The 20,176-nt window shown below is 41.3% G+C and overlaps 1 protein-coding gene across 10 annotated transcripts in view; it reads right to left on the reverse strand.

Annotated features, from left to right (window-relative positions):
• Positions 1-19,940, reverse strand: part of Ldb2 (LIM domain binding 2) — a 340,208-nt gene extending 320,268 nt beyond the window's left edge. For 3 of the 10 annotated variants that reach the window (XM_040747051.1, XM_021226421.2, XM_005068797.4), the window contains exon 1: positions 19,575-19,936. In XM_040747051.1, coding sequence (XP_040602985.1) covers positions 19,575-19,706 — 132 coding nt within the window. In that variant the 5' untranslated portion in view covers positions 19,707-19,936. Of the gene's footprint in view, positions 1-19,574 lie in introns of all 10 variants that reach the window. The other 7 variants (XM_021226422.2, XM_013112544.3, XM_005068798.4 and 4 more) reach the window with 5 other exon arrangements.
• Positions 19,941-20,176: the final 236 nt, after the last annotated feature.

Raw genomic sequence — 20,176 nt, forward strand, 5'->3', positions numbered from 1 at the left:
TGAAGAAGGGGAGCACATGCTCCAACACACTTAAGGAAGTCAGAGGAAAACTTATGGGAATCATTTTTCTCCTTCTACTCTGTAGGTTTCAGAACTCAAACTTGGTTCATCAGGTTAGTAACAAATGCCTTGACCTGCTGAGCCATCTTGCTGGCCCTCATTCACCAACTTATCAAAAGTAGCTATATCATTAAGAGCTTCCTGAAATGACATGAAAAGATAAAAATGTGTGTCATCATCATAGATCCATAAAGAAATCAATCATTTTTCTAGTCTTTTATGAAGAAGCCCTGATTCAGACAACCCCATGCACACATACAATGATATAGAAAGTAGAAATATGTATAAGAACATTCCAAGTGATAATACAGAAGTCTATGCATCTAATGAGAGGGAAAGATTTATCCAACATTTGCTGAGTCTGTCCATTGTGCCAGACACTGCTTAGCAATCTTGGAACAGTAAAGTGTCTACTATTATATCTGAAGATGAGGGTAGTGGATAAAAGAAAACTCTAATGCCACACTTAAGACATCTAGAGAAAAGCAAGACTGGCTAACAAAGTGGCAGTGGGCTTAAGAGAATTGTGAGAGCTTTTCAACAACAAGAGGCACTAGAGAACAAGACAACTAATAACTAAGGAGAAATAATGAGTCTCAAAAAATGGCGAAGAGAATGAACATTTTTATCTTTGCTTTACAAAAAAACAAGAAATGATGCTGAACACACTGGTAAGTGATGAAGATGTCAACTAAGGTAGAGCAAAGTAGGAATAAGGAAGAGCAAGAGGATGTGCGACAACACATCAGGTAGCTCTGCAGGTGCAGAGAGGATCCAGGGGTTTAAGAGATGGCAGGGCTTCTTGTGTGCTGTTATGGCCATTTCAAGCAGATCCTGGGAAGGAGGTGGAGTGTATATCACTAAACCAAAGGCTGCTTGAGGCTTGAAGTCACTGGCACACACCGCAGACAAGAACAGATGGTAACAGAAGCTAGAAAACATCTTCTTTCCTTATTCCGGCAATGTTCGAATTCACACTATTCAACACCCCCCATGGCCAATCCATTGCCTAACTGAGTTCGCTGTCATCTCTACCTGTTCAAGACAACATCCTTTTCCAACTTGACTTTTTTCATCTACTTACAAATCCTGCCAAACAATTATTTGTTTAGCAGCCAGAGAAATGTGTATAAAGTGGCGTTCCAATTGTAAACCCTCCTGCAAGAACACATATCCATACCTTAGAATTCAAGAAAAATAACAATCTGAACCCATAGCACTGTCTGTCCAGTCAAACATGGCCTGCCCCCAACCATATCTTCAGCTCCACATTGCTTCTTGTCTGTCTAAACTAGAGATGGCCAGAACTTCTGTCATAGAACCTACAAGCTTGTCACTTCTCTTTCACAATGCCACTTTCATACCTTATGCCACATTTGTCCACTTAAGTTTTATTTGTTCTTTTTTAAAAAAAATATGTTTATTTGCTTATTTGGTTGTCTGTGCATATGTGTATATACATGCTTGTGGAAGCCAGAGGACAATTTTCAATTGTCATTCTCTCCTTTCCCCTTTGTTGAGGCAGAATCTTTCTCCTTCCATATTTTTTTCATGCTGTATGTCCTACAGTAACTGGCCAGAGAGCATTCAGACAATTCTTCTGTCTCTTCCTCTTAGCTTACAGAAGGTTGCTGGGACTGCAGATGCATGCCACCAGTTTTCCTTTCTCATGTAGGTTCCAGGTAAATGCTATTTGAAGTAGGACCTGTAGGAGATGAGACCTAATGAGAGACTTTTGGGTCATTGGGCATGAATCTTTGAATGGAATCATGGGACTCTGACCCCCGTTCCTCTTCTTCCTTTGCTATTCTACCATGAGGCAAGCTGTTTGGCTCACATATCTTTTCAACTGTTTCCTGATAGAATCTCACAAGAGGTCTAGTAGCAATGGGTCTTCCTGACTTCAGACTAAGACTTCTAAACAATGAACTCAATGAGCCTTTTGTTTCATCTTAGGCATTTTGTTCTACCAGTAGAAGACTAGATCACACAGAGCCCAAGTATGGGGTACCATGGCAGTAGCACCTTCAAGCATAGAGAATCTTCATGCCTGTAGACTCCCATGTATAGAAACCAGTCAAACACAACTAAACCTGACAGACCTGTGTGTCCAGTGGCATCTTAAACCTCTGTTCCTTCTGGCTAGCTAGCTTTTCTTCCCAACAATTCTAAATCCTACAGTACCTCTAGAACTATTTCCATCAATCCCCATGGCACAGGATCCAAATTCCTTCCTATATGTACTAAAGATGCCGTCACTCCTAAAATCCTTCATGATTTGCATCAAAATGTAATGAACATCAATTTGATTTCAGGTCCAGTGTTACTAGGTTACTAAATCAAATAATAAACAATCTCTTGCACTGCTGGATAGTTTCTGTACTGTAAATGACAGCAGGCCAAGATGATAGGAGAAAGGGGCTGAAGGTCAGAACTCTGTATGAAGCCAAAGGAGCTAGAGCTGGCCAGGAAGAACAAGATACCAAGCATCAATTTCTGTACACAGAAAGGCTGCTGACCCACTTTTAGGGAACTCTTCATAGAACTCACACAAATGGATCTGTCTGTCATACACAGAAGACAGACATTGAGCTTGTTTGCCTGAATTTCCTACTGTCTTAAAACATCAGAGCCTGCTTTTTCCACTGGTATTTATCATTCCATTTGGAATATTCTAGATTTTTTTGCCCTAGCTATGGATTTTGTCTTAATGACACAGGTATGGTCCTTGGGCTCAAGAAATATAAAGAGGTGTGGCCTACACAGTAGATTTTTCAAGGTATACTTGGTGGACTCCTGGTAAAGGATGGGAGCCCCTGAGAAGTATGTTATCTCTTCAGGTCTCAGTTTCTTCATCTATGAACGTGGCATTGTCTAAAACAGTGATTTTCAACATGTGGAGTAAGACCCCTTTGGGGGGGGTTTAACAATCTTTCACAGGGGTTGCAACATATGACCATTGGCAAGCACAGATATCTGCAATACAATTCATAAAAGAAGCAAAATTATAGTTATGAAGTAGCAACAAAAATAGTTTTATGATTGGGGGTTACCACAACATGAAGAACTGTATTAAAGGGTTGCAGAATTAGTAAGGTTGAGAACCACTGACATAGAAGGTAATAGAGTTGAACCATAAGGACCTTCTCTGGACTTAGGCAGTTTGGATCAAGTCATGGAGCAGCAGATTATTGCTGGTCTGAAACCCTGGGATGATGGCACACTCTCTTTCAGTTTGGTTTTATGGTCTGAGAAGTAGAGATCATCTGAGGTATATGGCTCAATGGAGTTAGTGATGCAACAAGACCTGGGCACAGGTCTGGGCACACAGCCAGTACTCAACAAATCTTTGTCATGTCCCTGTGTTTTCCTCAGCTAGTCACCTGACTCAGTTTTATAGACTCCTAGCCATTCAAAGCTTTGAAAAATCTACTTTTTCTTGGAGTTCTCTCAGTATCCTCTAGCTATACACCACAGGTAAGGGCGAGGGATTTGATTTTCTTTTTCTAATTCCCTATGTAATAACCTGGAAGTTTCACAAAAATCGCTATGGGCTATGGTCAACGTCTTGTTAAGGATTAAATTTTCTACCTATTCACAGACAATTTCTCATGGACAGGTAAATAAAGGGATTAATTTTGAGACATCTTAGCTTTCAAAGGGACTTAGAGGAACAGCCCTTTTCCTCTCCCCACACTGCAGGTTTCAATTCCAGTGGGTTAAAGAGTCGGGTTATAGCCATGATTGGGACATTGATGCTTCCTGCCTTTGTCTCCCTCCTTGCAGCTGCTTAAGAAGCTCCGTCTCTCTAAACATCTTTAGATACACAGCATCATCAGCAAGTAAATAGAGCCCTATGTCATATATTTAGATCACAATTTATAACATGAGAAGGAATCTCAGATGAGTGTGTTTTTTGGGTATGTCTCCATAGCCCAATCCTTATTGAACACTTACTCTTGCAGCTCTCAGCAAACCCCTAGTGCCTCTCACACCTGTGGCCCCTTATTACAACTAGATGCCTAGCTGGCTGTCTTCCCTCCCAGCCTGAGAGCATCCTGAGGACAGGCCTTCTCTGTGGTCCTTCATCCTTGAGCACATAATAAAGAAAACACAGCAGCTACTGATGAATGAATAAGCCAGTGTAGTTCAATCCCAGGCACTGCAGGGTGCCACTGTGACTGCTACTTCTTAAATGGTTTTAAAACCAAAGCCATAATAAAACTAACAGCAGAGTCCTTTCTTCTCTGCCTTTCTCCTGCCTCCATAAAAAAAGAAAGAAAGAAAAAATTACAGGAAATGTAGAATTGGGGCTAGAACCATTCCCCATCCATTTTCTCTCCCCCCCCCATCCTTTCATTATACCCAAAGTATCTGATATCCCTTCAAGGAAGTCTCCAGAGAGTGGGTAATATTATATAGGTTGAGCTCCTGATAAATACAATGGAGTGAATTAAGGTAGAGATTTCAGTTCCTAACTATAAATGGCTTGACATATTTTTCTTTCAGACAAACGCCTGGAAATATAATAAACTGTATTTTCATGTTTATTTGTTTCAAACACAGTGTTTTTTTCAACAGATAAATGCAAAGTTGTGAGTTCAGGAAAAAATAGGTTTAAATCACCCTCCCAGCAAGCAGTGTCTAAAACAGTACACACAAGAGATCATTTCAAAGCAGTTTAATGCACTTAGCCAACAGGCATTAACAGTCTTTGCAGAGTAAACTAACACTACTTAAGCTTATTTTCCAGTCCTGGCTCGGATGAATTTTAACCTCTCTGAAAAATCAGATGGACCAGAGGGCCCCCTGAACTCTGTAACAGTAGAACACTGTGCACTTACACTTCTCTCAGGATGACAGGGAAAAAATAATCTCTGGGCCTCCTTCTAGATGCAGGTTCTAAAACAACGTGCATGGTGCATTTGGTATTCAGGCTCCAGTCAGTGTAAACAGAGAAGCAAGCCTCCACATACCATCACTCAGCAAGATTCTCTCACCCTAGGAGGTGGGAGAAAACCAGGCAGAGGAGGCTCCTGGGGAACTCTAAGATGTGTTGTGGACCTTGATGTCACATTCAATGTAGCAAATTTAAAGCAGAACCCAACATCAGTGCCACCACACAGGCTCCAGGGCTAAAGCCAGAACCTTAGAGTTTCTTTCAGGTCTAATCCAGGGGAATCAGAGGAGGAAATAGGCAAAGGAAAGGGAAAGGCCTTTCCAAGGCCACCAGCTTAGATTAAGAAACAGAGGAAGGGATGAGAAAGCTTCAAGACATTCGCCAAGTGAACCAAAGGCTGCAAGCCTGCAATTTACAAGAAGACCCTGAAAAACGGGAATAGATACTACCTAGAGTCTTGCCTGAGCCTGGTCATCTGTTTCATTCAGCACTAGGGATATTCTTCTCATGGGGATGCTTTGGCCTTTATAGTTTATCTACATGGTCTCATACATCCAAGCACATCCACAGAGTACGGCAAGACTCAGTTTGCTCTTCTCCCCTGACTCAATGTCATATCACTACAGGGTCTTTGGATCACTCTGGCTGCCAGCTGAGGAAGTGTCCTCAAACTCCGTATCAAGTCCTGCCCGTTTCTCTCCAAAGATGCCAATTCTACCTAGAGGGAGAGGATGCAGGGCAAGAGGGTCTGGACCTACTCACCAAAATAGCTGCTAGAAGTTCCCTGCCCTGCAGTGGGAACCACGGCGGTGCATCACTGGACAAATTATATAACCTTGGCTAACAGTAATTTTGCATCTTAAAAAATACCATGAAAATTTATCCTTTGCCTCAGACACACAAGGCTAAAAATAGCACAGCCAGTCAGCAAATGTGTATAATTTTTCTTTTGTGCATCTCTCCATCCACCAAATCCCTCTGAAAAGACAAGACAGACAGAAGTCCTTTTCCTACAAGGACCCACAGTGACCTTGAGTGAAGGTAGAGCAAATTGTTTCTCTCTGAACCCTCACACACCCTCATTTATTCCCTTTGTCCAACAGCAGAAGCTGTTGACAGCGCTGACTGATTTCGTATTATGTGCCAGGGTTTAACTGAAGTACCAAGAGGCCTTTTCTCCTGCAATGTCCTGAAACAGCTCTGTGGAATGGAGATGACTGATGCTCCCTTTTACAGAAGGGAAAACTAAGTCACAGCGGAGGGAAATCATAGTGCCTGAGCTCTGCTTGCTTTTCCCCTACTGAAGTCCATCTTACCATTTCTAAAGCATAAGGAACAGCAACAGGCCTGGATAGGTGTGCCAGCACTTCCACACTCTACCCTTTACTTTCTACCCCGTTTCAATTCTTGCTACTTTCAAACAACCCGACCAGCCACACACACACACACACATATACACGTACACACATACATACATATACACATATGTACACACAAATACACACATAAATACACAAACACACATATACACACATACACACACAAACACACACTCACACACTCATTTACACCCTAAGCCCTAACCATGCCCAAAGCTCCACTCTTCAAACATAACATCACTTTTCACGGCTCAATCTCCTTGTATTTGCTGTTCCTTCTACCTAAGTCACCTTTTAAGCATCCTTTCTGAATTGGTAAATTCCCATCCATCCTTCAAAAACTTCCTTCTTGATAAATAATTACTGTGTCCCCACTAAGTTTGTCTGAAACGGGAATGCTGTTCTCTCTTTCTCTCTCTCTCTCTCTCTCTCTCTCTCTCTCTCTCTCTCTCTCTCTCTCTCTCTCTCTCTCTCTCTCTCTCTCTCTCTCTCTCTCTCTCTCTCTCTCTCTCTCTCTCTCTCTCTCTTGTTCTGCCAGGAACAGCACACTCAGAAGATGTAGTATATCTATGAAACAGAAAGCCACAACAATTGTAGTTAATGTTCTTGTGATACAAGAGTTGTGCTAAATACTTTGTAAAAATGATCTCAGACACTCTTTATAACCTAGAGGCATAGTTATACCATCACCACCTGCTATCCACAAGGACAATCAAGACACAGAAGGGTTATATTAACTTACCAAGGCTGTGCAACCACTAAGCAAAGAAATAAATTTGCATGGCTTCAGAAGTTAAGTACTTAATGCAAATGCCAGGGTAGGTGTGACACAACTGACCATTTCCTTCTCATGGACACACAGAGCATGAAGCCACTTTACAGCATGCATATTGCCTACAGAAAAACAGTGATGATTAAGAAACTAGTTACAAAATGGTAGTCCCTGTGAAATGTGCCTTTAAAAACAGGTTGGCATTGGACACAGCCAACATCAATTGCTGTGGGGAGGAACAGGAGCATGAATAAGCTAGTACCTGACCCCAAGGATCCCTTCGATCCTGTAAGGACAATAAAATAGCATTGCACACACCTCACAACATAGCCAAATTTGGAGGCAACTCTTTCTCCTTGAATCAAAAAGATGTCCTTCAAACAGAATCATAAATTAACCCACTACACCCAGACTAGTCAGTTCTAGATCAACACTGATTCTTAACATTAATTTCAGCTCCCCCTTCCCCAATGAATCATGTGTAAGTCTTTTGATTTACCGACCTTTGTGTGAGGCTGTCTGCCTCTTCACTTAGAATAATACAAAAGAAAGAAATGCAGGGGGGAAAATAGCATCCGTCAACAAATGGGGAAGGGAAGTCAGTCTTCAAAAGGACCAAACCCATCCCCAGGTTCAGGGTTTCTGGCTAGCATTAAATGTTACTGGAAATCACAGTTTTCAGCTAATTCCTTTATACTTGCATTCCTTCATATTGCTAGAGGAAAGGCTGATTGCTATGAGTATAAATCTAACTGACTACAAAGTACAGTAAAAGGGACCAAATAATTGTGTGTGTGTGTATGTATGTATGCATGTGTGTGTGCACATACATGCCTGTGTTTTTAATTATAAAAGCACAATAAACAGAAAGCTGAATAATTCAGACAACTAGAATTACATCTTAGAAGTTTTAATGACAAGGTAAAATGTTGATTACTTCAGCTAAAAAAGCTGGATTCAAAGGGATGCTCATGGCCTGTGAGATGTCTCAGTAGGTAAAGAGACTGATGGCAAGCTGGGCAATCTGAGTTGGATCCCCAGGACTCCATGGTGGAACGAGAGCTGGCTGCTTCCATTTGTCCTATGACTTCCACAGGAATGTGTGGTACAAATTCATCTGTACGCATACATAAATCAACAAAACATCTAATACAAAAGTTAAAAAAAGAATGCTCAAATGTATTCCTAAGCAAGAAAATTTGTCTGTATATATATAAATATGTATGGATGCTCTAAATCCAACAGCCAAAATGTTACCAGCAATCTTTGTATGGTAAAATTAAAAAGGATATTTATTTACTATCTTATCATAGTTGTATTTTACAAATACTTTACAATGACAATGTACAGATGCTTTTAAAATCTGAAAGTACATATTTGAAAGTATATGCGATGACATTTACAATAAATTGGCAAAGACAATAATCTTAGATTAAAACATAGGGGCTTATTTGTCCGTGTTTTAGCATCAATAGCTTCATTTTACAGAGCAAAACTACTTTTCAACTGCTTTGGAAAGCTAAAAAGAGAGAAAGGAAGCTTGGCGAGTGAGTACAGAGTTTTGTGAGATCCCAGGACATCCTGGGGGCTGGCAAGAGGCTCACTGCAGGACAGTTCTAGTTTCTAGGGTTAGATCTTACAAAACCTGATAGGGCTTCCTGGTTGACCTCACCACAGTCAGAGAAGCCTTAATTGGGTCTGGACTTCAGACTTCAGAATCAGGAACCTGGGGTAGGCAACCTCTAACATCTATTTCATCATGGAAAGCTGAAGATTCACTCACTTGAAAGCAACAGATTTTGCCGAATCAGAGCCTTGAAAAGCAGGTAATATGCACAATTGCTTCACTCCAGTTCTAAGTAAAAAATTTTGGTCAACAGCAAGTTAATCATGGTTAAAATGAGAAAGCATAAGAATGTGTGCTTTTTTGTATGTGTTGCCAAATGGTCTGCCTGGTTTATTGGTTTAGCTTTTGCTTGTCTATACAACTTTTCAGTATTACAATACAATCCTTGTGAGTCCTAATAAGTGACCTACATTGGGAAGCAAAATTTAACAAGCTCTGTCCCCTCCAGAGAGGTAGTGAGCAAGAGAGAGACACAGAGAGAGGGAGAGACAGAGACAGAGAGACCAGGAGACCGAGAGACTGAGAAAGATGGAAAGAATGTAATCTACAAATAATTTGATGTATTCTAACTATGCATTATCTGTCTCCAGAAAGGATGATAACAGTTATTTATTAACTCAGACTCTTAATAAAAATCACAAGTGTCTGATTAGTGAAGTATTAGAAAATATATACCATGTAGACTTTGCTATAAACAATTGAGGAGACTCAATTGTGAAATTTTGGGGACAGGTTAGCATGATGCTGCTATACAAAGGAAAGAAGGAAGAGGTATCATGAGTAGAGTAAACCTGATCCCTCTGTCTAGAGTGAGGCTGCACAGAACAGCCTGGTGCATCCATGAATCATAGTGTGCATGTCTACTGTGTGGAGGACTAACTCACAAGGGACCATAATGTTTTAGTGGAAAGGTTATATGATTCTAGACACACAGCGGGTGCTTTTGGATTCCTAGTGCTGACCGAGCTCCTTTAAGTAAATGGTGCAGGCTGCATATGGACAAGTGTTCCTGTTCAGAGGAAATGTTCCATCAAGACCAGCAGAGCTGTGCTCTCCAGTCCTCTCTTGACATTGCTGCTTAGACAGCCCCACATAGGAAGTGGTGGAGAGCATAATTTCAATGTTCAGTTGTCTCAACTGAGCTCTTAGATTAAGGGAACCCCAACTGCAGTCTTTTCTCAATAGGATGGAGTACATATGATCTCATACACTGGTCAACATCTAACACTTAGTCATGGGTATCCTAAGGGATAATCACGATCTGGGGCTTGGGGGAGCTATGGGCATCTCATTAACCCATTACTCTTCCACAGGATAGTATATGATTACTGTGTCAGCATTACTATGCAGCCAGGAAGAGTCCTAAGACGAAAATTACATAGAGGGCACCAAAAACACACACCAGGAAATGTCACAGCAAGTTCTGTTCATGAAGTTAGGTCAGGATAGCAAGCTGCATTTTGTACTGCTCATAGTACTTAACTTACTGAAAGAGCACAGAACAGGTATCTCACTGCAGTTGCCATAGCTCGATTTAGCACCTATTCCATGCCAGGCACGTTACAAACATCTGCCATTCATAGTGTAAAAGTCAGTCTAAGAAACCAGGACCCAGAAAAGTTATGAAACACCCCACAATTTCATAGCAAGTAGGAGACAGACACAAGGCTTGGGGCTAAATCTGGTTCATTGTAAGCAATATTGATGTTGAAGTCTCTCTTTTTCCAAGAAACGAGACAAGGTCTAGTGGCAAAATAACAACAACAACAATAATCTGTTATCCTGTCCTCCTGAGAAGTTGTACATATATACAAATGCTAAACATTAACATGATTGAGATATGCATCTCCCCAAACACACATCATATGTAATTAGCAAATACGGTGTTATTGTAGACCAGAACACCATAAACTGATGTAATTATTCATATTTTCAATTGTGCAAATCACTTCAGGTGACTTCTTTGGTGGCCCTTGATCTACAAATTCAAAATGATCTAGGAGACAAAATTTCTATGGGCCTTAGGTAGAACCAGAGAAAGGAGAAGAGAGGGAGATGGGAAGAGGGGGGAAGAGTGGAAGAGGAGAGGGGGAACAGGAGGAGGGAAGAAAATCAGAGGTGTGAAAGAGAGGGGGACAAAGTCATGGACATATCAAGAAAGACCTCTAGGATCACTAACATTATTTTTAATCAAAAGCCAAGAGGTTTGAGATAGGCTCACACCACCTAGGCTCACAGAGATGATCTCTTTTTATCATGTTCCACAGGCAGCGATGTCTCCCAGGCTGACAGGCTCACAGAGCCATCTCCAACTGGAACTTCATGCATCTGTGTTGTGTAAGTTTATGGGCAAATGCTGTGTCACCCTAAACAGTAGCAAAACAATTTAATTTCCTTCATCAACATGTCATCCACATATAGTGGGGGTGGGCAAAATGATTAAACACTACAACTGCATCCGTGTCCACAGAGCTTCTTATATTTTTCATGGCAAGCAAAAACTGAAGACACAAAGAAGGATGCCAGCATCCCTGTAGTTGGACAATCCATTAGGTAACTTCATACCTGGGAGTACAAAGTCAGCACAAATTTGATGAACTTTTTATTGTTGCTTTGTTTTGATTCCTTTTTTTAAATTTTTAAGTGTGGGAACAGGAGTTGGGAGGGGATGAAGAAGTGTATGCAGGAGTAGTTAAGAAGAGAGTGGGAGTTGAATATGATCAAAATACATAATGTGAAATTCCCAAAAAATTAATAAAACTATGAAGATGATTACAAAGAGAAGGAGAAGGGGGCAGAAGTAAAAGCAGCAGCAGCAAATATCAGCTTACAAAGAACCCTGTGAAGCAAATGAAGATGGCTTGTGACAGGAAGAATGACCAGAATGGCCCTACCTTGAGGGAGATTAAGGAACACCCCTCTGGGAAGGGGACACTTAAGTTAATCATCAGAGATCCTATTGTCTGAGACTTCCACACTTCCTGTTCCATTGTTTGTTTGAGATAAGAAATTGATCTGTAAAGAAGACCAGGACACTGGCAAATTCTGACCTAGATTAGATTTCCGATTAGTGGTAGGTTATTCTGTAGGAGACTGGTGGTGACCTAGTCTGAGATTAGCCGCTGAGCAACTGAGAAAATTAACAGACTGAAGAGCAGATCCTCTGGAAAAGGAAAGGAATAAGTAGCTTGGTCTTAAAGCTGGAGTAGGCTCTTAGAAGCCTCTACTGGGTGCTAGGGAAACACAAAATATACCAGCTGGATGTTGTTTGGAGAAATGATTGTGCTGTGGAGTTGGAATCTGGAAGCACAGGTCACCTGACTCCAGAAAAGTGACAATGGCAACCATAACATCACCAGGAGAAGGGTCTGGCCACTATCTAATCCTTAGCTTTCTTTTTTAATTGGAAGGCTGAAACTTCAAAGGAAGAGGAGGAAATGTGGTGGGGTTGATCTAAAAGCAGGCTGTGGCTGATCCTTTAAGAGGGTGTGGTCAGTCAGGGTATGCACAGCCAGAACAGAGCTAACCTGACTGTCTGTGAGAAGGCAGAAAGCCCAGTCACTGGAGATCCTGGAATGTTCCTGTGGGGACTTAAGCAGTCTTGTCCTCAATTCCTTATCTCTTAAGGGAGAACTAGTATTCATGCATACCCAGTACAACAGAAAGTCAAAGGAGAAGACTCAGCTTATGTCTAGTCAGAGGCAGATGTCTACCATCAAGACTAAGGCAGCCAAAGAGGGCTGCAAGTTTGGGAAGGAACCCTCTTCTCCCACAGAGAACTACAGGCATCAGCAGTGGACACAATGGCTACAGTTTTGGAATGGGTTAGATAGGATAAGAAGAAACTCGAATATAGGAATTGTTCCTCCTAGTCTTCTCCTATTCTGAATTGATTATCTGCAAAGGAATCCCATGCTATGCCAAATTTGAATTCCAATTTAATCTCCTAATACATATATTGTCTTCTCTTGCCAACCAAGAAACCATCAAAACTGGAATCTTGTCTTTTCTCATTCTGCTACCGTTTAAATTAACCCAGAGTCAGACCTAGTGGGGCATCCCTGTGATCACAGTACTCAGGAAGCTGAAACAGGAAAACTGATCCAAGTTCAAGGTCAGTCAAGGTCTGCATAATGAGTAGGAGAGCACCCAGAGCAATATACATTAAGACATTGTCCCCCAAAGCACAATGAACAAAACAAAAAAGACAGCACAAATATCAGCATTGGCAGTCAACCACTAGAGAGAAAAGTAGATGTACTTTAAGCACAAATAAATAAATAAAATTATCGAGTGGCCATGCATAATAGTTTACAGTTTCAGAGACCCATCTGGTAAAATGAACTCATCAAGTATTTTTTATAAGGCACACAATTTAGTCTTTTCCAATAGCCCAGGTATATTTTCCATTCCTGACCTTTCAGATGGTCTCTTACAATCTTATTCTACAGCAGTTCATATCAGAGTCATGTATGTTATATGTTGTAGCTACTCTCTATGTCACCTCAGGAAGTCATCCTGGGATTAAAAAGCAAAACAAAACAATAGCAACAACAACAAAAAAAAACATTGACATTAAAAGTTTGTGCAGGTCAAATGAGAAGCCTGCTGGCAGACCTTATTTCTGGAGGTGCTGTGGCAGAGAGGGAGGACCCCAGAAAGTGAGTGGCAGTCAATGGACCACCGGAGACAAATGATTTAAGCATCTCTCCTTCCCAGTTTACTTCTCAGCAGAAACGTAGCTGTTAACACCTACCTCACCAAAGACTGTTGGAAAGAAGTAAACACAGTACAAATGATAGTAACAATCTCCCCAACTATCTTCCAGGGTGCTCCTTCTCTGGTAACAATCTCCCCAACTATCTTCCAGGGTGCTCCTTCTCTGCCCGCAGACACCCATGATATATTACTACACATCTGTCATGGTGCCTCCCCAAGCCGGTAGGTCCCTAAGTCTCCTTCCATCACCTAATCACCAGCTTCTAAAGGATAGAAAGGGCCTCACTCCGTTTCCAGAGCCTGTGTTCCCAGAGTCTGATATTGTCACTGCCTGAAAAATGGGAATTCTTGAAGGAATAACTGAATTTTAAGTATTCAAATTTGTCTGTGTTCTGATAGGTGTTGCCAGAATTTACATTAAAAGAAAACATAATGCTGGGTAGTGGTGGTGCACACTTTTGATCCCAGCATTGAGGGTCAGAGGCAGGCAGATCTCTGAGCTCAAGGCCGGTCTGGGCTACAGAATGAGTTCCAGGACAGCCAAGACTACACAGAACAAAACCTGTCTTAAAAAAAAAAAAAAAACAATAATAACAAAAACAAAACTCTAGGCTCAAATAAATGAAAAGACAAAACAAAAAACAAAATGCCATAGCTACAAAAAGGGGATGTTTGTAGCTGTTTGGTTTATGTTCTGTTTGTCTACTCCCAAAAGAGTGCTCTGTTCTCCTTCAGAAAAATAAGTTAATGGGGATGGTTGCAATAAAAGACTTACAGCAGCATTCTCCACACAATTTAAATTAATTCCTTTCTGAAACACAAACAAAAAAGTAAGTGCTCAAATATCTACATCATGTTTAAATCCTACTTCATAAATGTGTGTTGATTTCACCTGATAAGAATCTGTGTTGACTGGAAGTTGAAAGATTTTTTTTTCTTCTTCTCCTTGGCTTCCAACAAATAGTTAGTTTGCAGCAATTTTTAATTAAAAACAGTTCCCATAGTAAGAAAATGGGGTGGGGTGGGGGCAGGAGAAAGAACTCTGTACAAGAGCACTGTAGTTTGTTTTCTGAGGCCATGTAAGTGACTTAAAACATAAGGAGTTTGAAAGTTCCCATTTTCAAACCTGCACTGTTGGTTTCATTTAACATTTTCAAAATGGCTGCTGTCATTAATACCAGCCCCTCCCCCACCCCTCTGCAACCTCCTTCAGAAAATGGGGGCAGTCCTTTTTCTTTTTGTCTGAACATTGAAAATTTTTCATATAATGTAGCTCAGGGTACTGGCGAGTTTTCCTCCTAAATTCCTAGGAGTAGAGATCACCCAAGTATTACAACAGTTTTCTTCTTTTCTAGTTATCCAACCTAGCTAATGTTGAGACCAGGATCCATCCAAATCAGCAAGGGTACTGAGCTTTTCTGTACATCAATGTGGTGCTACAACCTGGAACCCTGTACCTAAGTATATACAAATATAGCTGAAATACAAGAAGGCAAAGCACACAAACACACACACACACAAATACACACATACACACCCCTCCCCTCTCACCCTTCCCTAGGGGCATTCAGAGTTGAATTGAGGAAGGCTGAAAAACAGTAGATTTGAATATCAAGATCTTCAAACATTGTGAAGCCTTCGTATTAAATAGTGTAAAACTAAACACTATAATTATAATAAAAACCTCCTATGAACTGCTTTCCATTGTAGTCACTGTTTTCTCATTTGCAATAGGATGTATGGTGTTGATAAAAGAAAAAAATACAAAGCATAAGGATACTACAGGTTGCTGGTGTTTTATGTAATCTTATTAAAATCAGTGCAATGATAACATGAACACCATAGAGTTCAAAACATCTTTGGAATGGAAGCAGTTTTTGGCCATTGGCACTGAAGGAACAAGACATGGAAAGCATATCTACAGTAATAAGGAACTGTGTAAGTCAGCTTCATGAACTGACTTAAATTCTGCGATAATCCAACATCAGCCTAAATTCCACTCCAATTCCTATTCACTAAGACCCTAAAACAGCACACCTGTATTTGCCTTTCATGGGGTAGACTTCAGGACTTTTTTTTAATGGCTGTTTTTGTTTAGGGTATTGCTTTTCACAGAGCAAATCCTGAAATATTTAGAAGAAAATTTTTTAATGTCCTATCTGATTGGAGTCTCTGCACCATGTTAAATTAAACTACATAACTGTGTAGTCGTGTTCTTTCAGAAGAAATTTGCATAGTGTAGCTATTTAAATAAATGGATTTTGGAAAACATGGGGGTCAATTTATGGAAGAGTGCTAAGTGGAAGATGTAACCCTTTCTCCACTGCCCATGAAAACACAGTGCCACAGAGCTAAAAGTTTCTTTTCATTTTAGTTCAGAAGTGGGTGAGGGTGGGGCGGGGACTTCACACGTGTATCCAAATCTCCTAAAGTGCTAATGTGGCAAAGAGATTTTATTTCCTGGCACCGGCATCCACAGTTAAAATAGATTTGAGTATTTGTTGTCTACATTGTAATGGGCTCGTATTCCTTCCCAAAGAAGTTAGGTCCAATCTCTTAAACTCTTGCTTTACTACAAACAGTAGGGAATTAAATGGCCTCAAGATAATAAAATAAACGTGGGGGATGTGAGGTGAGAGTTTTCAGGGACAGATTCCCACAGCAACTATAGCTCCTCAGGGGGTCCCAGGCTCCTCACAAATGCAGAGCTGTCTTAATTTCCATGGCAAGTTCTCTCTTCACCCCTTTTATCTCCAGGAAGCCTAGGTTTGCTAGTCAGCAAATGTTAATTGAAGTCCTGCTTAGTCCAGGACCAGCTTGCTATCCAGTCGCCAGCTGTACCAAGCCTGGCAGGACCCAAGTTTTCAAGTTTTCTACAGGAATAACTGATTCTTTACTGTTTGTAAGTTTGAGCTAAACACCACAAGGTCTGCAGACTTTACTCTGGTTTTTCATACTTTCTCGTATTAAGGCAAAACCATCTGAGTTTTCAAATACAAGGGAAAGGGCAGGTGATTTGCAGGTGAGGAAATCCAGATTCCATGCCTGCTGGATAGTGAGTGGCAGGAACAAGCTAGAAATAGGACCAACTCCCAACCCAGTGCTCTTTAAACCAATACTACCCAGCACCTGAAGGATTAGTCCAATTGGAAGAAATGTCTATAGACGAACATTGTGGGGTGAGCCACCCAAGGGGAGTGAGCAATGTCATGGTTCTGCACTAGTTTATCACTAGTTTACCTCTCTCTCTCTCTCTCTCTCTCTCTCTCTCTCTCTTCTCTCTCTCTCTCTCTCTCTCTCTCTCTCTCTTTAAAGAGAGTGGTCTTTATAACTACTTTCTGTAATTTCTTCTTAGCTAAGTATAAGTTCCAAGGAGAATATAAAGTTGCGAGAGAGAGAGAGAGAGAGAGAGAGAGAGGGAGAGAGAGAGAGAGAGAGAGAGAGAGAGAGAGAGAGAGAGAGTAGGAGCTAAGAAAATAGTACCATGCATATATAATAGTAAGAAGCAAGAGACAGAGTGTGAGAGGAGACCCTAATGATTGTATGTATTGTCTACATTCTAAAAGTGATCAGCCAACAATCTATTTAATTATGATTGTGAACAGATGGGTCAGCCTTGCAGTATGTGGTGATAGTAGCCAGTTCCTATTTAGGTTGCAGAACAACTGCATTATAAATAACCAGCATTGGTAAAGCTACCTGTAGCTTTTTTATACTATTTTTTCTCTAACTACATATTTTAATCAAATTTTAATATTTGGTGTGAATACACACACACACACACACACACACACATATATATATTAGAAGCAATTAATGATTACTATCCTTTTTTATATGCTTTGAAAACAAATTTCTTGTACTGAGACAAATGTGTCAATGTAATTATGTAGTTACTTTTAAAAGACTTAAAAGAGGGTACATGTTTGGAGGTTACTTCCAGAACACACTGAAAATAGTTTCCAGTACTTTATTGTCAGGATGAATTAAAAACTCAAAGATTGGTCAAAGCAAGCTTTCCTCTTCCAGTTCTTCTGCTCTACTAAGAGAAAATCTTTCAAAGTCATAGTTTGTAATCCAAAAGTTGGAAGTTCCTGGGTTTAGCTCTCAAGAAAGATTAATGTGTCGTTTTGGGAAAGCATACTATTAATGGGTCACTTTCCAAACATCTCAAACATGAAACAGTGAGGAATCTATTCCATCTTAGGGATTTGTATGGGGACCAGGGTGTAAGGGAGGTCTCTCAGCTCAAAGCTCACTACCCAGGGCTGTGGAAGGGTTCAGAGGCACCCACAGGAAGGTGAAAGACACCCTCTACAAGGCTTCAACAACTTTCTAAGTGAGCTGGGCACAGGTTACATCTTTAAATTCTGTGTTCAAGAATTGAGCTATCGTGGCATATGGTCACTTTAATTTTTTTAAAGAAATAGTCATAGTTAGTTGGTCTTTTTACTCAAAGTTTTATTGTAATTACTGAAAGCCTCAATTGTAAGACATTCCCAATCCTCCCAGTTCTGAAAGCAGGCTCTGCCAACACATAGCTTAGACTGGGACTGAAGATTCCAATACACTGTTGCAAAGATCGAATTTGAAGTCACAAACTGTAATACACACATGCAATGCAACACACACACACACACACACACACACACACGCAGAAACATACACAAAAAATCCTGTTTACTGCCAAGAGCTAGACACTCTATACATAAGAGTTTACACTGTACAGGAGCTTCTGGATTCTAGAAAGAGTCACAGTGCCAGCAATTATATTTAACATCCATGGTGCATTAACATGTAAAGAAAATAACAGTGATAAAGACTGACGGGTTTTAAAAAAAAACACAAGCTCTTGTCCAGCAGTTAGCCAATCAGAAAGCAGGTCACATCTTGTTAGCCCTATTCAATACATTGAACATCAGGAATTCTCTGTGACTCTGCAGACAATTCAAAGCAAGTGTGGTTTATTTATCATACAAACTTATTCGAATCCTTTCTCAGAGTTAAAAGTCAACCTTCAATCTAAATACCTACCAAAGCTTATTCCCCCAACACCTCAGTAGCATGACTCCTCTGGGTATTTGTACTCTGCAGAGAAAACTCAATTCCCAGGACTTCTACTTCCTCAAGAGACTGTGACACACCTACAATAAACACTTCAACACGAAGTCCCAATTTACAGGCAGATGAGCACTGGTGGCATGCTTTGCCACTCAGCCAGTCCAGAGAAAAATTAAATATTTAAATTATGAGCCAGAAGTCTGGAGTTTTGCATTTGGAAAGTTCTGAAGAAGTCCTGGACTAGCTAGCTCACTGCCTGGGAGGCTCAGCCCCCCCCCCCCCCCCCCTTGCTCAGGAGGAGATCACCAATGCCTAGAAGTGTTGCTGGCTTGGACGGGAGCCAGCTCCTGTCCCAAGGTAGAATCACTGGGAGGCACAACCATCAGAGAGGGGAGAAAGCATAGAACCCCCCACTTCCTCAATCAACCTGTTTCTGAATTTAACAGAGAAACGAAACAGGCAAACATGTGCCTGTGTTCCCCCCCCCCCCATCCCACCTCCAGGGAGTTTTGAGTAGTAGGCAGGGCTCCTCTCTTGTCTTTTACCTCAATTTTAGTCACTTTGAAAAAGTAAGTGCAGGTCAAAACAGACTTCTTCTGGAATTTGCAATTATATGTATGTTATATTACACACACAGAGAGAGAGAGAGACAGAGACAGAGACACAGAGAGAGATGCAAACCTTCACAAACCTCTTGCAATTTGTATCTCAACAAACAGGACCATCTCTAAGCCTATAAATATCAGAGTTCTGAACAACCTGCATTTCTAGGGACCCCGCATATGAACCAAGTGCTGGCTTGTCTATTTCCAGATTCTAAGATCCCGGCAGGCAGAAACTGTCCCCAGCTCCAAGAGTTACTGTCCCTGGAAACCCAGCATTCAAACTCGGTGGATTCATCCTGCTGCGCTTATTTCCACCTACATGGTAGTAGCTGGCGGGACACTTCCCTTAGAATTCAGCCAAGAACCCCAGGAAAAGCCCATGCACAGTTCTTTTTTCTTGCTTTCTTTCTTTTTTAAATCCACAAACACACGCCAAGGTTGCAGAACTTACCTCTGTGCGAGACTGCAGTCTCTTGTTCATCTCATAGATTCGGTACTCTGGCTGTACCATGTATGGTGTATGTCTCCTATAAAATGGGCCGAAAGGAGAAGAATAGAAGGGGTCATGTGGTGTGCTGGACATCTTGCCTGCTTGTCGAAAATCAAGCTTAACAGAGTATCAGGAACGTCCATGCAGAGCACATGGGCTGTGTTCTTCACAGTACAAAGTAGACGCACGCACACACGCTCACACACACAGAGGCAGGCAGGCAAGCAGGCTGAACACACTGGCTGGGAAGTGCTGTGGGAGCCCTCTATAGCAAGAGAGGAGAGGGAGCGAGGAGGGAGGGAGGGAGGGAGCGCGGGAGGGGAGGGAGCGCTGGAGCTCAGAGAGGGAGAGAGCGGAGGTTGGAGGTTGGGAGGGAGGAAGGAAAGGAAGGAGGAAAGGAGGAGGGAGAAGGGGGAGAGGGAGTGAGAGAGAGAGAGAGAGAGAGAGAGAGAGAGAGAGAGAGAGAGAGAGAGAGAGAGAGAGAGAGAGAGAGAGAGAGGAGAGGGAGCTGGATAGCTAGAGGCACACTGCTTGTTTTTAAAGAAGCAGTTGGTGAAGAGGTC

Source organism: Mesocricetus auratus, unplaced genomic scaffold, assembly GCF_017639785.1.
Source record: "Mesocricetus auratus isolate SY011 unplaced genomic scaffold, BCM_Maur_2.0 Super-Scaffold_100006, whole genome shotgun sequence".
NCBI lineage: Eukaryota > Metazoa > Chordata > Mammalia > Rodentia > Cricetidae > Mesocricetus > Mesocricetus auratus.